At 38.4% G+C, this 14,978-nt stretch overlaps 1 protein-coding gene and 1 long non-coding RNA gene across 6 annotated transcripts in view; one reads left to right on the top strand and one right to left on the bottom strand.

Moving 5' to 3' along the window:
- The window catches only part of STK32B (serine/threonine kinase 32B), a 160,205-nt gene that overhangs the window by 117,261 nt on the left and 27,966 nt on the right, over positions 1 to 14,978 (top strand). For all 3 annotated transcript variants that reach the window (XM_066185448.1, XM_066185446.1, XM_066185447.1), the window contains 2 exons: positions 16 to 105; positions 11,263 to 11,366. In XM_066185448.1, coding sequence (XP_066041545.1) covers positions 16 to 105; positions 11,263 to 11,366 — 194 coding nt within the window. The remainder of the gene's footprint in view (positions 1 to 15; positions 106 to 11,262; positions 11,367 to 14,978) is intronic.
- On the bottom strand, positions 282 to 2,173 carry LOC136290958 (uncharacterized). Of its 3 annotated transcripts, none has more exons than XR_010721398.1 (3): positions 1,958 to 2,173; positions 1,218 to 1,481; positions 282 to 1,125 (listed from the first exon to the last, which is right to left on the bottom strand). It is a non-coding gene; the product is annotated as an uncharacterized lncRNA (long non-coding RNA). The 3 variants fall into 3 exon arrangements; XR_010721397.1 differs by having other exon boundaries at positions 1,243 to 1,481; XR_010721399.1 differs by lacking the exon at positions 1,958 to 2,173 and adding an exon at positions 1,875 to 1,936 and having other exon boundaries at positions 1,243 to 1,481.

Below are 14,978 nucleotides of genomic sequence, written 5' to 3'. Positions count from 1 at the left end.
TTTGTGTAATTGCAGGTCATGTTCATATCACTGACTTCAATGTAGCAACCATAGTGAAAGGCTCAGAAAAAGCTTCTTCTATGGCTGGCACAAAACCCTATATGGGTAAGTTTTCAACACATTTAAAAATGTAAGAAAACTTACACATTAAGGCTGACTAATGGTATAGCAAAAGGATTTTAAGTTGTAAAAGCATAAAGAAAATGTGATCAACTTCTTTTTTTGACAATATATATATGTGTCAGTAGTGAAAATCTTCAGAGATGGAGGATGTCGTTTGGATGTTATTTTATACAGAAGCTTGATCTCTACACTTTTCTAGTCAGGTTCTGTTTGGTTTTGTGAATTCCAATTCAGCAGAAATTCAGCTGTGTTACTTTCTGTAAATCCCTACATCTTGAGACAAGAATAGGATATATTTGCATCACAAGAATATATGATATGTCTGTGTAGGTGAAATGAGCAGTGCAGCACAGGCATGGGATACAGAGCATTAGCAGGTCAAAGGAAAGATGGGAGACAGGGAAAAGATTTTACCTTTTCACACTAAAGGATCTGGTCTAAGTTCACCTCAACTCATGTAGTTGTTCCACTCCTGAAGCCCCCTCCCCACTCATCAGATCTCCAGCATATCCAACAACCTCACAAGAAGAAACAGTACCAAAAAAATTCTCTCCTTTCCTTTATGAAGGTTATCACACCATCCACCAGCTTACTTTCTCTTCATTGCACCTTCCTCACCTCTTGGAAATGTGAAGATGCTGCAAAAGCCCCAGCTGCAGTTTTTACTATTCAGAAAGAATCACTCTTGCACTTATTTGGAGCTGCAAGAAGACAGCAAAGCTTTTAGAGCCATAAAAATCCTCTGTTTCAGATGAAAAGCGTTGGTTTAGGATTCTCTGTGGCACAGTTTGGATATCAAAGCTTCAACAAACCAAATATTAAATGTGTGACAAATATAGCCAGACATTCATTGGTGCTACTTTCCTCTTTTAGTTTATACCTTTTATTTTGTGAAGAATTCTAACTTTTGTGAAATGCTACTAAGACTTTTCAGTTGCAGTGATTTCTGGTTGTAAGGCTGTATCAAAGGCTTTCCACGTGGCTTCTCCTGAGACGTTTAGACTACAAGACAAATAGAAAAAAAGAGAATTGGGGAGGTTGGCTCTGTGGTTGCTGGTAAGCATCTATTACCAGGAATTCAAACCACAATTTACCCTGGGTGTAACAAGACAAAGTCACCTTCAAGCATGGTACTTGCTGAGTATCAGAACCAAGGAAACTTAGCAGTTTCTGTAAGACATGCCTTATGCCATGCTGATTTTCACAACGATGACAGTACAAGATATGATGAAAGCTTTTTCCCCCTCTTGAAGGTTTATGAAGTCTTTCTCTCATGTGGATCCTGTTATGTTTAATCAGATATGAGAGGACTCTCCAGCCTTTCCCTTAGCAGAGGCTCTTATAGGTTTTCTCACTTCCTATGGCCAATTTAAGGAAATAAACAGAAAAATGTTATCTCTAAAGCCTTCATTCCTCTTTGAAATCTGATTGAAATAGGCTGAGAAATTGCTAGGGAATGATTTGTTCACATGCAGCATGACTGAATAAAAATGGTTTCCAGGAAGAAAACAGAGTGAATTGATATTGTGTTGTAAAAATGCCCTAGCTGTTCTGATTAAGATGCCTATCTTGTAATGCTAAGCATGGTGTGAGTCAGCTCCTACAGCCTTTGCTTAATCCCACTTCACATTAGCCTTTTAGCCCCGAAGTTTTTGCTTAATCCCACTTCACATTAGCCCCGAATATTTCAGCCTGAAATATTCCCTGCCTATTTCCTTACTTATTAAATGTTTATGCAGAATGCACTGTACCTGAACCTGAATGTTTTTCTAGAAAGCCTGTCAATTTCCATGCCCTCCCCTTCCCAGCCAATTCATTCAGACAAGTGAAATACCTGCCACACAGGAACAAAGACAGGGACAGCAGTATATGTGGAAAGAACAAGGCCAGCAGCCTGGCAAGGCAGGATGCTTCCAGCTGCTTCTGCAGCTTTTCTTGTCGAAGCCAGTGACCTGAAATGCTGAAATGAGATGAACTTCTTAGAGTTTCGGGTGGGGGTCCTCCGAGTTTGCCTTGCGCTGTTCAGGTGGCTGGGACTGTGGAAGGCAAGGTGTGCCTTCTGCTGATTTGGAAACCTGTGTGTCACCTGTGCCTGATTTTACCTTCACAAATTCACTGCTCAAACCTTTTACAACACCTGTGATTGAGGTTGTTGTCGAGGTTTTATTGAGGGAATAGGTCTTTGTAAACTCCTATGGTTTCAGGCTGTCATCCTACCCTGGCAAGCAGTGCAAAATGCCCTTTGAGATCAGGCTGGCTTTTGGCAGGCACAGCTGCTGCCAACAAATGACCACAAGCAATTATGTAGAACCCTCTCCATTGTGAATTGAGCTGTGGACCAGGATAGTCAGTGCAGGGCAGGCCATGGTCCCTGGCTGCATGTGCTGGTCTGTTCAGCTGTGGCTCTTTCCTCCTGCAGAAGGATATTACCTCAGCCTCTTGTGTGAAAGGGAAGTGCATGTTGTGTGTGTCCACCTGACTGGAAGCACATGTGTAAGGCCTTGCTACTTTTAACACTGTTCCATCTTTATGAGTGCAAAAACAAAAACAAAAAAAAAGGACATTTCTTAAATTGCTCCCTTGTGAACAAGGCTGCAAGACATATCTGTGTGTCTCAAAGAATATGCTCTATGCTGGGCACCCATCTGCAGTGATGGCCCTCTACCCTGCAATAGAATGCTCACCTACAAACCCAAAAGTTAAACAGTTAAACACATCTAGAAAACATGACAGGTGTCACCTTTCTTTTATTCCTCACTTTGGCAAATTTATCTGTGTTTGAGTCCTATAGCATATACTTTTTCTTTATTGAAATGTTCAATTTCCATAGATCTGTGTATTATTTCTGAGTGTTGCAAAACCTTTCCATTCACAGGTTATTGGGGGGAGGGGAGGCTTAAGGTTTGTTTGGTTTTTTATGTGGGTTCTTTATGTGATTTTGTTGCTGTTGTTGCTTACTTTTGTTTTGGTTTTTTGGGAGTTTTTGGGTTTAGTGGTAGGAGGATTTAGGGGGACTAGGTAGAGTCTTTGGTGTTTTTCTCAGCAGAGAAGATACTCTGAAGATATTCAAATGATGCACTGTGAGTTTACCTCAAATCAAACCAATAAAATACATTTTATTACACAAATACACCTGAGAAAAATCCAAAGTCAATGAAATCAGTCATAAATTAAGTGAAAGGTTTCAGCTACCCCATTCCCATCTCACAGGCTTGCTATCTCAGGTTTTCACAGCTCCTTTCATTGGCTGCTGTCATGGTGAAGAATGACTGCATGCCAGAGATTACCAGAGGATTGTGGATTTACACAGGTCCACTGAACTTCTAAAACGTATGAGTCATCCATATTTATTAATTAATACTGTGTAGGTGTACTACTGAACTCAGAGGAAAGCCAGTGGATGTCCTGATATAAACCTTTCATGCAGAAAAAAATATCCCATAGAGCTAAATTTGTTCCTCAGATGCTTAAAATACAGCAGGGAAAATTTTGAGTTGAGTTTTCAAAAGTGGCCAATCTTTGGTCTTTCTTGAAGTCATATTAAACAGTGCTCTGAAATTAAATCCTGTTTTGCAGGTCATTGCATTTTGAATGCAGTTAAGGTAGTGTTTAAGTTTTTTAAAATCCTGCCTTTATTCTACAGGGGGTTTGACTGCCTGTCTGTAGAGTTTCTCTGGTCATATCATTACCTGACCTTTCGATTCCAGGGACATCTCCCCATGTCAGTATGACAAGGGAGGCTTCTATTTGTTCTGATAAGCAAGAACTAAGAGCGGCTGTGTGAGACTTTGAGGTGCCGAAATAAATACTCCCCACATTCATGGGACTTTCAGCTCATACTAGGAGCTATGTGGCTGAAGGGATTAAACACTGAGCTGCTAGCAGGCATTCAGGTGTTGGTTCCACTCTGACACTAATGAATAGGAACATAAGCATCTGAGGAACCTCAGGAGATCAGGAAAGAAGTTATTACCTTCAGTTGCTCTTCACCTCTTTGTGGTCTCTGACCTGCTACCACCCTTTAAGATCTTCCAGCAAAACTACTAATACAATCATTTCTTTGACTATTTCAGTTAATAAATACCCCAATCTGAGTTCAAGAGGTAATTTTGATTTGGGCATTTTATTTGTTAATTTGGTTTTTTGTTTTTTTATTTATTTATTATCTGCCTGAAAGGGCCTGGTGTGTTGTGGAGCTCTGCAGGCAAATCTGAGGGGAGCAGAGGTCCAGCAGAGGTGGTAAATGAGTCCCTTCAGGGCCCCCCTGCCCCCTGGGTAACTCCTGTTTTTTGGTCAGGCCAACACCCCCAGGTTTTTGCATGCATAAACTGGTGCAAAGGTATTTTCTAACCTGGTGGGAGTATGTGATGCAGGACCATGTTACAGTCGTTCTGGTGTACCAGCTACATTCTGTCCTGAAAATCCCCAGTTAGGTAGACCTGCTAATTTCAGTACTGGGCAGAACAGCTGCTGTCTATACACTGGAACAATCTTCCAAACACCAAATGGATATTTTTGGACAAAATCCCTTCTAAAAATTGCTAGAAAAACTGGCTCTGCAGCCACTGTGAGCTTTTGTATGGAGTAACAAAGGTGCTCATGTGCAACTTTCTGTTCAATAATGGGAGACCATGACATGCTCTTTGCTGCTGGGCTTTCTTTCAACGGGGGTAGCAGCTCGAGGTTGTTTCTCTGAGGCTGATCCAGATGTTCAGCCGCTAAAGGCTTCTCTGTGCAAGGTCAAGAAGTGAGTTCTGTTCAGTGGTTGAGTGAAGCAGAGGGTCATTTGAGGATAGCACGCTGAATAAGGGCAGGAGAGGTTATATAGCCATATGGAAAACTAATAAGGCATTCTAAATGCCGTGTCTGTTTTCAGGTAATGGTATATAAATTATTTACTTTGATTGAATAATTGCATTAAATATGAGTATTAAAACTATTGAGGTGTATAATGTGAATAATGGTGCAAAATCAGTTACATGGCTAGAACAAGTATAAACCTCACACTGGAAAATTGCCGTCCCAGCATGCCCAGGCTCTAAGCAGCATTTTGCCTTATAAAATAGAAGTTAGCAGCGGGTTAGTCTAAAGCTCTGAGTCAGAAGGCTGACCATTATAATTTGGACCTTTTTAGCACATGAGAAAGTAAACACTAGGAGGTAAATTGATAGTTTACCAAATCCACATTTATATTCAGGGAGAGGGAAGTTGTTTTCTTCCATTTTGCACTTGAAACAGCTTCTGCTCTGGATAGAAGATCACTGGTCATTATTGTAGTTTGATTTCTGTTTTCTATTTAAAACACGATCCAGAAAAATTACTGATCCCTGAATTTACTTCTCAGGGGAAAGAGAAAATTAATATTTTCTCATCACAGTGATGCAAAAGCAATTAATATTTCACTGAAACATCTCAATTCAAGGTTCTTGGGATTTTATTCCAGAAGTTAAGTTCATTTTTTATTCAGCTCAATCTGTCATGCCTTAAGCCTGATTCAGCAAAGCGAAACTATAAATGTGTCCCATACATCATCATTCACACGTTTAAAATTTGCAAACATCTAACATTTTAACAGCTTGTCCTGTGCTAATCAATCAAAATATTGCTTATGCTGTGTGTTGTATACGTGTGTATATATCAATTTATACACAATATTTTTTCCCAAGATCAGGGACAAACATGTGGAAGAAGAATGATACCTGGCAGTGTGCTATTATGCTGAATCTCTGTTAATGATGCTGGAATGTATTTTCTAGGTTGAAATCTCAGGCATTGCAATAAGACCCACGCCACTGAAGTATGTTTTGCTGTAATGACTGCAGCAGAGTGTGCTGCTTTGCAACCCCTCCAGTAAACCACAAACCTCTGATTCCCCTTACTGACATGTAGGGTCTCTGCTGAGATGCAAATAGATGTCAGAGAGCTGTATCTAGACAACTGGCTGAGCAATGTCAGGGATTTCATTCTTAAGAAATGTTTTGAACATATCCACCTGAACTGGACCATTAAAAAAAAAAAAAAAAAAGTAGGGTTTTTTCTTTCTTTCTTTCTTTCTTTCTTTCTTTCTTTCTTTCTTTCTTTCTTTCTTTCTTTCTTTGTTTCATTTTTAGTTTCTCATATTGATAACTTGCACAGGGCATTGTGCAGGAACTGATGACCAGATGTCATTGGCAACATTTAGCTTTTCATGGACAGTCAGATCCTTACAGTAATCAATCTTGCAAGACTGACTTGCAAGTTACTGCTTAAATAGACTGGTTTGTTAGTATGTAGATGTTCCATCAGAAATAATAGCAGCTATTTTTTTTGCCAACCACACCAAGAGATAGACCTCAAATTGATCATTTTATCATGAACAGCATTTTCAAACTCACCTTTGAGCAGCAAATTAAAAATAGTCTGAATTTCAGAGACCCAGAGCACTTACAATTTATGAAGTTGTGATATCAAGGAATACTCAGCAGATTTTCAGAAACTGTACTCAAAACATTTTATTCTTTGTACAAAACGGACTTTTGCAACAGGAAAAAATAGTGAAAATTTGGTTTAGCATTACTCGCATTTATGTTGATATTCTTTTATTTCAAGCTCATGAATCATGTTGTTAGATACTAACATCTTTCACAAATAAAGGTAGATAATTACCAACCAGATACATAAAAATTCCTTTTTTATAGCTTTATTTTTGTTACAGATCTCTAGGAAAATATGTATACAATATGAGATGCATCATCTATATTATTCACATTGCAGATCATATAACTGGTGTCAAAATTCCAATGGATTGTTATACTTATGAATGGATTTGTCAGAAATTACTCCCTTTTGCATAAACATACAGAGCAGGAGTAAGGATATCCCAGTATGCCATTGCTTCTGAGATGGATAGAGACCCTCTGGATTTGCTTTCACATTCAATTTGCTCATATGTTGTTCTCTAGTGTGGTTTTATTTTAGAAAGAAATAACCTTTTATTTACTTCCTATAGTCTGCAGTAGTATGGCATTATTTAAAAGATATAGTGCAAAAGAGTACATCTCTGAAGAGGAATTATTTTAATTTATTAGTTGGAAAAAAGTATTGACTGGAAATTTGTATTGGGGATGACCAAGAAATGCACTGAAGCACACAATACAGCCCAAATGTGGATTCATTTATATAACTTCTCAAGAAAGGAAAGCAGGTAAACAATAAAATCATGGAAGTGTACTTTTAAGAGAAAAATATAGATGCAGAAAAGAAACAATAGAAGGACTTTTAGCTTGGCTAGTTGCCAAAATGCATGATTACTCGTTATCATTTAAGACAAAGAGATATTCCTGATTTTATTTGCTCTGTTAAAATTAGTACAGAAGTCCTATCTTGAAATGGCATTGGTATTTAAAGAGTGTTTCTTTGTCATTTTCAAAAAGTTGTATGAAAGGTGTCAGACCACACTTTGTGAAATATGAGAAGCAATAACCCAAACAAAAGCACTGCATTGCTTCTGAATTCCAGACTTTTAAAAGTCCCTGTTACTTTGGGTGGCAGGTTTTCCAGATGTCTGAGCATGTGAGCAGAGGTGTAGAGCCCATGCAGTTCATAGTGAGTGCCAAGGGGAAGAGGCTGTAAAGATCCCATTGAGGTTTTCTGGGCCCTGTCATCCCCCTCAGATGTGCTGTGAGGAGCTGGCTGGTTGGGCTTCATTGGGATCACAGGATTGTGAGGTGACTCAAGGTATCAGGGCCCCCAGGAGCCTCTACTCCAACCCTGCTCAGAGCAGGGTGAGCAGTGAAGCTGAACCAGGCTCCTGCTGCTGAGTCATTCTTCAGGCAGCTCTAGGAATATGTAGTTCTCCATCACATCAAAGAAATTGAGTCAGAGCAAGCTGTGAGGACCTAAGCACTAATTGCAACACTTCTTTACTTTTCTTTGAATTCACTCTTGCTGCTAGACTTGCTATTATTTGATTTATCTTCACTGTTTAAAAGTTGAATTTCTGCCATGCAAACATCTACTGCTTTTCCCCTAAGTGCATATGATTGTAGCTTCAGCTCTTGGCCAAAACAAACTGCAAGATCAAACCCGATATTAAACTCATTTATTTTCCTGAAAAGCCTTTGTTCAGTGGAAACTGCTAAAGGAAAAAGATATGAAACTCTTGTTCTTGCAGGAACTCTCACTCTTGCACACACAAACTCTTGAAGGCAGAATACTCCTGCCTATGTATATGCATGGGGGTAAAAGATGAAGTAATCTTCTCATCCTAAATCTGTTATGGCAAGAGATGATATGTTCACAATGGGTGCACACAGCAGAACTCTTGCCCTTGCTCCAAGCTGACAAGCTGAAATCTGATCATCCTTTGGAAGAATCTACCCACAGCAGGCTGCAGGATGGCTCTCTAAGCTGATCCTGGGATCAAGTTCAAATTTTATAAGATTACGGATTGTCTGTTTTGTTTGGTAACAATGTTAAAGAAAATCGATGCAGAATTTCATCTTTCCTTTCAGAGTTTATATTCGTTTTCATCGTAACCAATATGCACTCTGAATTGGTTCTCCAGGCATAATTATTTCTTACAGCAAAACTTAATATTATGTCCTGTGTATTTCATAGCTCGAGTTCTTCAGAGTTTGGCTAATTCTATGACTTGAAGGGTTTGAAGGGTTTGCTGTCTTTCTGTAAGATCATGCTCTGTTTCTGAATGAGAAGGCAAACTCCAGACCTCTGTACACAGCCTGGAGCCCTTCATTTGCACCTAATGTCTCAGTTCAAAAAGATTTTTAGACACGTTAAGTACAAGCTTAGTGTGAAATGAGTATTTAACAGCCTTGTCAAACTAGAGAAAGGTCTTTTGGTTTCAACATGGTTGAGATTTCACCCTGCGAAAAAAACCTGTATAGGATACTGCGAATCATATTACACCCTCTGCCAGTCCCTCCCTCATGGGGAGAGTGTTTACGACTGCTTCACTGGAGCTGATGGAATGCAGAGAGGCATTCCAGCTGGACTGAAAATAATGCTGTTAAAAGTGGGCAAAAAGGGGCTATTGCTTTAAAAATTGGGCCTTTAACGCTCTTATTCTGACCCAAGAATGCCATTCACTTAAGGTGAGAAAACAGCTTCAAAACTCCAGGGAAAAAGAAAGCATTTTCTGCTGTTCTACCTAATGTGGGATGAGTTGACCTTGAGGATTTTAGAATAATAAAATAAAATAAAATACAAATCAATAGCTCAGTCACTAAATTAGCAAAACAGCCGCACCATTCTGGTGATGTCATAGCTTACATCAACAAAGTATTTTCACCTCTATCTCACAGAAATCAGATAGTGATCTGTCTCATTATTAAAATGTTAAAGCTATAAAAGAAATAGTGAAACCAGTATTATACGTGCACAGTTCAGTAAAAATGCCGAAAGGCTATTTTCTGTAATGAGATATTGTACATTATCTAGGCACAGTGGGCAAAACCCATAACGAATGGGGCTAAATCAAGCAAACCGTCACTGCAAGGTTCCTATGGTAATATTCAAAATATAAGTTTGGTGCCTGATGTGCAATTTAAGTGCATCGATCCACGAAAGTAATAAAAAAAATCCTGGTTATGCTCTCACCATCTATCTGATAGACTGCTCATATGTAAGATGTGCCTACACAGCAGCAGCATGCAAATAAGAGTTGAAGTACACACGAAGATATAGCATGCCAAGGGAAGCTATGTCGTCTGGAGGTGAGACAGACTTAGCTCAGTGTAATGACTTTTATGGCATTGTTGATTTATGTCATACTGGATCACAGCACAAGTTTTCCTCTGCCAGAAATCCACTGGTCATCTATTCTCCAAACACATGCATTCCAGAAAAAATGTTTATTTAGGTGCCTGCAGATCTCATACCAAACATGTTTGGACATAATCTTGCTGGTCAAAGAGTATAAGACCACTTTCATACATTCACTGTTTTTTATTCTACAGATTAGAGTTTTGCCATAAGTGATGAGTGGATGCTGAAATTGTCTATTATATTTGGCTCTTGTAGACTTCGTGAATTTAGGTCTAGAGTTGTAAATTATTAGGTTGCCATCCATAATGCAAGGACTGCAAAAACTCCTCTAAAAGGAATGCCTTTCCATTTATTAAAGGTGCTTCTCTAAATGCCATAAATAGTCAAATCCCAAACTGCCAGTCAGAAGTGTGACCAGACTACATCATTCACTGCAGTGTGCTCATCACAAAGTGAGGCCATGGTAATAAGGGGGTAATGTGGTACATTAGACTCGGCATCATGGCCAGAAGAGGCTCACATGGTAATCTAGCATCCAAATATTATGGCTATATATTCTAGTGTTGTCTAGAAGATGTCCAGTGAAAGTGTTTTCACAAAATGCACTGAGATTCTGCTGTTAAATCATTAGAAAAGCATGACCAAAATTTAATTTAATTTCATTTCATTTCATTTTGTTTCATTTCATTATTCACTCTTATTTATATCTGGTTTTCTGAAGAAATTACAGTAACATTTGTACAGTTTTTTTCATTAAATTATACAAAGTGGGCCCTTGTTTTGAAAATATGTTTTCTTTTCCTCCACAGAAGTTACTTTTATGGAAGCCATTACTTCACTGACAGTGTTTTCTTCCAGTCATGGCAGTTTCTCACATCATAAAATCAGTGTCAGGATTTATATTTAAGTACCATTTTCCTATGTTGAATACCTTCAAAACCTATCTGATTAGTTCTACCCAAATGTAGAATAAGGATGAGATTTACCACATTCAACACCTTCATCAATCAGGAAGAATCACCTCACTAGCTGATATTTTTCTCATAAAATGTTTATATTACCCTAAATGTTCTGAGTCACACTTCAGACCAAGAATTCCCCTCCTATTACATGTCTTTATTCACATAACTTAAAAATTAAAAGAACCAGGTAAGAATTAATATATAAAATTACTGACTTTTGAAATAGCCTGACCAGTGAATGTTACTTGTTATCAGTAAAACAAGGCACTGAAACAATACCCTGAAAATGTTGTGCTTCCAAATCTATTTAATTCCAGTTTGTTGAGTCCTTATAAATTTTCAGCTGTGAAATAATACTCATGGTCTAACCTGAATGAAATGCTTTTTTGATCAATTTGATTTATGATTTTAGCTCCAGAAGTGTTCCAGGCTTTTATGGATGGAGGTCCAGGATACTCGTACCCAGTAGACTGGTGGTCACTAGGAGTTACAGCATATGAATTACTGAGGGGTTGGGTAAGAATGCTTGAGTTTGTTGTTATCTAACAAAAATATCAAGTTTGCAGTGCCCCTAAGTGCACTCTTCAGAATAAAGTTTGAGTGTACAAGGCCCAGGTCAGGAATACTGTCCTGGTTCTTTCCCAGATGAAAACACTCTTGGGAAAGTTTCACCTCATACTCAAATACTTTATGAAAATCTGCCTCAGTTTGGCTAAGGAAAGGTCTAATGATTAATGGCTTTATAAAACTGGATCGCAAACAATGGTATTTTTTTTCAAATAGAAGTTGAGTTACTTCAGACTCTATTGTATCTTTAATTCTCTTGGCTAATACCATAAGAGATCTAATGTAATATCCTAGGATGCTTGGCCCAACTACAGAAAATGCTTATCTGCCAGTGCATTTGTTTCTTATCTAATCAATTATGTGAATAAGCTTAATGAAAAATCTTTCAGGGCATGGTTAAATATCACAGAAGATAATGGAAAATTCTTTTGCATTTTGGTTCAAAGGATTTCAGTCAGTTGCTTAAATATTTTCTATTCCCCACGGAAAACAGTAATTTAGTTACTATTTCAGGATGATGACGTAGCTAAAGCAGCTGTTTGGGGGTTTTAAAATTGTTTTTCATTCCTGTTTTGGAAAGGGGATTCTATTGCATTGCAGTATGTTTTTTTAAATCATGGCACTAACACAGTTCTGCTACCTTGTCTTGCCAGACAATCCATCCCACAAAGATCACAAAATTTCATGGAGGATGACAGATAAAGAAAAATAGAAATAAATAATAATTATTATTCCTACTTTTAAATGGAAAATTTAATTTCAGAGTGTCTGCCTATTGTTACTTCAGAAGCTACATTTTTCACAGGCCTAAAATAAGGCCAATCTATTTTGTATTTCCATAGAAATAGAAAAGTCATGCTCCTGAGACAAAGATCTCTCCCATGCAAAGACTGTTTCATCTCTCAAAGTACAGGAGTATTAAACACTTTTCTTAACAAAAACAGCAAACTAACAATTATAATCAGTTTTTCTCAACCATAGTTCTTAAACCTTAGGGAGTTTCTAGACTGACATTCTTCCTGGAATGGAGACGTTGAAGTCTGGCAGTGGTAGGCATAATACATCCTCAATCCTAGCCACAGATGGTAATTGTAGCTGCACTTAGAGTAAATTAAGAGAACATCCTGATGGTTCTATAGCAAACCTTTCACCAGTGAATGTCTCCAAGAAAGGAGAGCAATGAATGATTGTTAATGAAAGCTGAACTCACAAGACTAATCACAAAAGATCAATATGATGTGACAAATTCACTTTTAAAAATGAAAAACTCTATGGAATGATATCCATTTGCCAAGATCCCTACAGTCATTCCTGAATAAGTCAGTCTGGCTACAAACAAAACAAAGGTGAGATGGAATCAATTTTTTATTAGAGTTTTTTTAAAATAAAAAAATTACCATCTGAACCTGCTCAAGTCACCCAAGCCAGCTGCTTGTTTTCTCCTCAGTAGCTCTTGGCTACTGAGCAAGCCAGAGGATGGCTTGGCAGCACACACCACTGTATGGACAAGGAAAGGTGTATATTTTCAATTTTTTTCTAGTCTTAAAAAGGCCTAAACTGACACGAGTGATGACAAGAGAAGTGGCAGTGGCTTGAGGAAATGTGCTTAACCTGAGGAACGTTTCTGTCCCAACAACTGCGGCTCAGAAGCCCCATCTGCCAGAGCAGCAGATGGCCATGAAGGCACAGTTTAGACACAAGGCTGTGAGCTAAACCTGCAGGCACACAGCCCCTACTCCTCCAGGCTCCCGCAGCTCTCTGTCCTGCAGCAAGGAAACAGCCCCACTGCCACCAAGAACATGGGCAGGCGCTCGAAGCCACCCAACCACGCCAGCAGCAGCAGCAGCCCTGGGTAAAGAGGAGGCTGCGGCACGGGGCAGAGCCACAGGACACAGGGCTTTCTGCAGCTGCAGCCTGCTGCATGCTTCTGCTGGATGGGAATGGCAGGAGGCAAGGAAGGAAGGAGCATTAGAAATAAGAAACATCACAAATTTGATTTTCTGCCTCAGAGCTGTACATAGTGTATGATGCTGACAGCCTGAATTCAAGAGGTGATAAGTAAAAGAAAAATGAGTGAAAATTAGTTGTTTTTCACTGAGCTGAATTTTTATTTGCCTCTGGTGCTCAGGATGCTCAAGGCATTCCAGCCATTCTCGTCTCTGGCTTCCCACTGCTGGGCAACGAAAACCATGTTCTGCCTGACATGACCTTGTAGATACAGGAGCATGCTGTGTCCAGTACAGAGCTTTCTGCACCACTTTTTGGTTACCCATAGTACACCTAACCTTTCTCAATAAGTTGTAGGTACATTTTTCTCCTTATCCAACTGCTGATAAAAAAAACTAGCAAGAAAAAGCAAATTCATACAGCTGTGCATCAAACATCGATCTTTTCACAAAGTTCATGAAATTAAACTGCAATTAAACTGTATGATGCAAACCATGCCAAGTGTCAGTCTGTTCCTGAGCTATAGACAGCTGCTAAAATGGTACAATAAATGTATAAACTATGAATTCTGTATAGACAGTGAAGGATTGAGTAGTAAGTGGGATTCCCAGATTCTGACTGTCACTGCAATGTGAACAATTAACAACAAACTTTGATTTAAAAATCCTGAACAAAAGCAAACCAGATTTTTTTCTTTTTCCACAAAATAGAACTGAAGGGATAGGATCCTTTAGTGGATTGAATAGCTGAAAAACAGGGGAGATAGAGGTATGAAGGGCCTCAAAACACCAACCTTATAATGGCCATTTATAATTGGAATTAACTAATAAAAATATCCAAAATCTCTGCAAATCTCTAAAAATCAAGATTTTAGAATACTAATAATCTTGAAAATAAGGTAAAATTTTGGGATTTTCCTGTCAGGTAAAAGGCATAGCCGGAAACAACATTACAGAGAAAAAACTTTTAATGATTGAGAATTCCTTATAGTTGCTAATTTTAGAGTTAACTGCCATTTTGAACAACTGGTGTATATTCTGTCTCAATGATCCTATTGATCACATTGTTAAATCAAGTTAAGTCAGCAGTAAGTTGCTTCTAGATGACAGAAAGCATATAAAAGTTTCATTTTTAATAACTGTTTTATGGCAACATTGCCACATGTAGGGAAAAGCATATGACAAAGTATTTATAAAGACAATTTAGAACCCAGTTCAGGAAAATTATGTATTTAAAGCAGACATTTAGGTCCTACCACATGGACATGGTATAGCTAAATGACAATGGGCTAACTGAATGTGAATCAAAGCGAATTGAATTTTTGAATTGAACTTTTTTTAGGACACCCCAGTGCTTTGGAATGCACTTGGTTTCATACATATGAAAGTTAAATATGTACATGAATCTTCCCAGAATCAGAATATGTCCTGGGTCTTTATGAAGAGTGAGTCCAATTCCTTAACATGTCAGATAACTAAAACCTAGAAATATTCTTAAATTATAACCTTCTACCAGTACTTACTGGCAAAAGTCAAGGGATGATTCAGTTCTCAGTCAAGGTAATGAGTGTCTGCCCTTTGCTGTTCAGGATATTGGATTAATAGGTAACTATGT

Source organism: Chamaea fasciata, unplaced genomic scaffold (genome assembly GCF_029207755.1).
Source record: "Chamaea fasciata isolate MVZ Bird 193981 ecotype frontalis unplaced genomic scaffold, bChaFas1.0.hap1 SCAF_6, whole genome shotgun sequence".
NCBI classification, from domain to species: Eukaryota; Metazoa; Chordata; class Aves; order Passeriformes; family Sylviidae; genus Chamaea; species Chamaea fasciata.
This window is presented reverse-complemented; position numbering and strand designations above follow the sequence as displayed.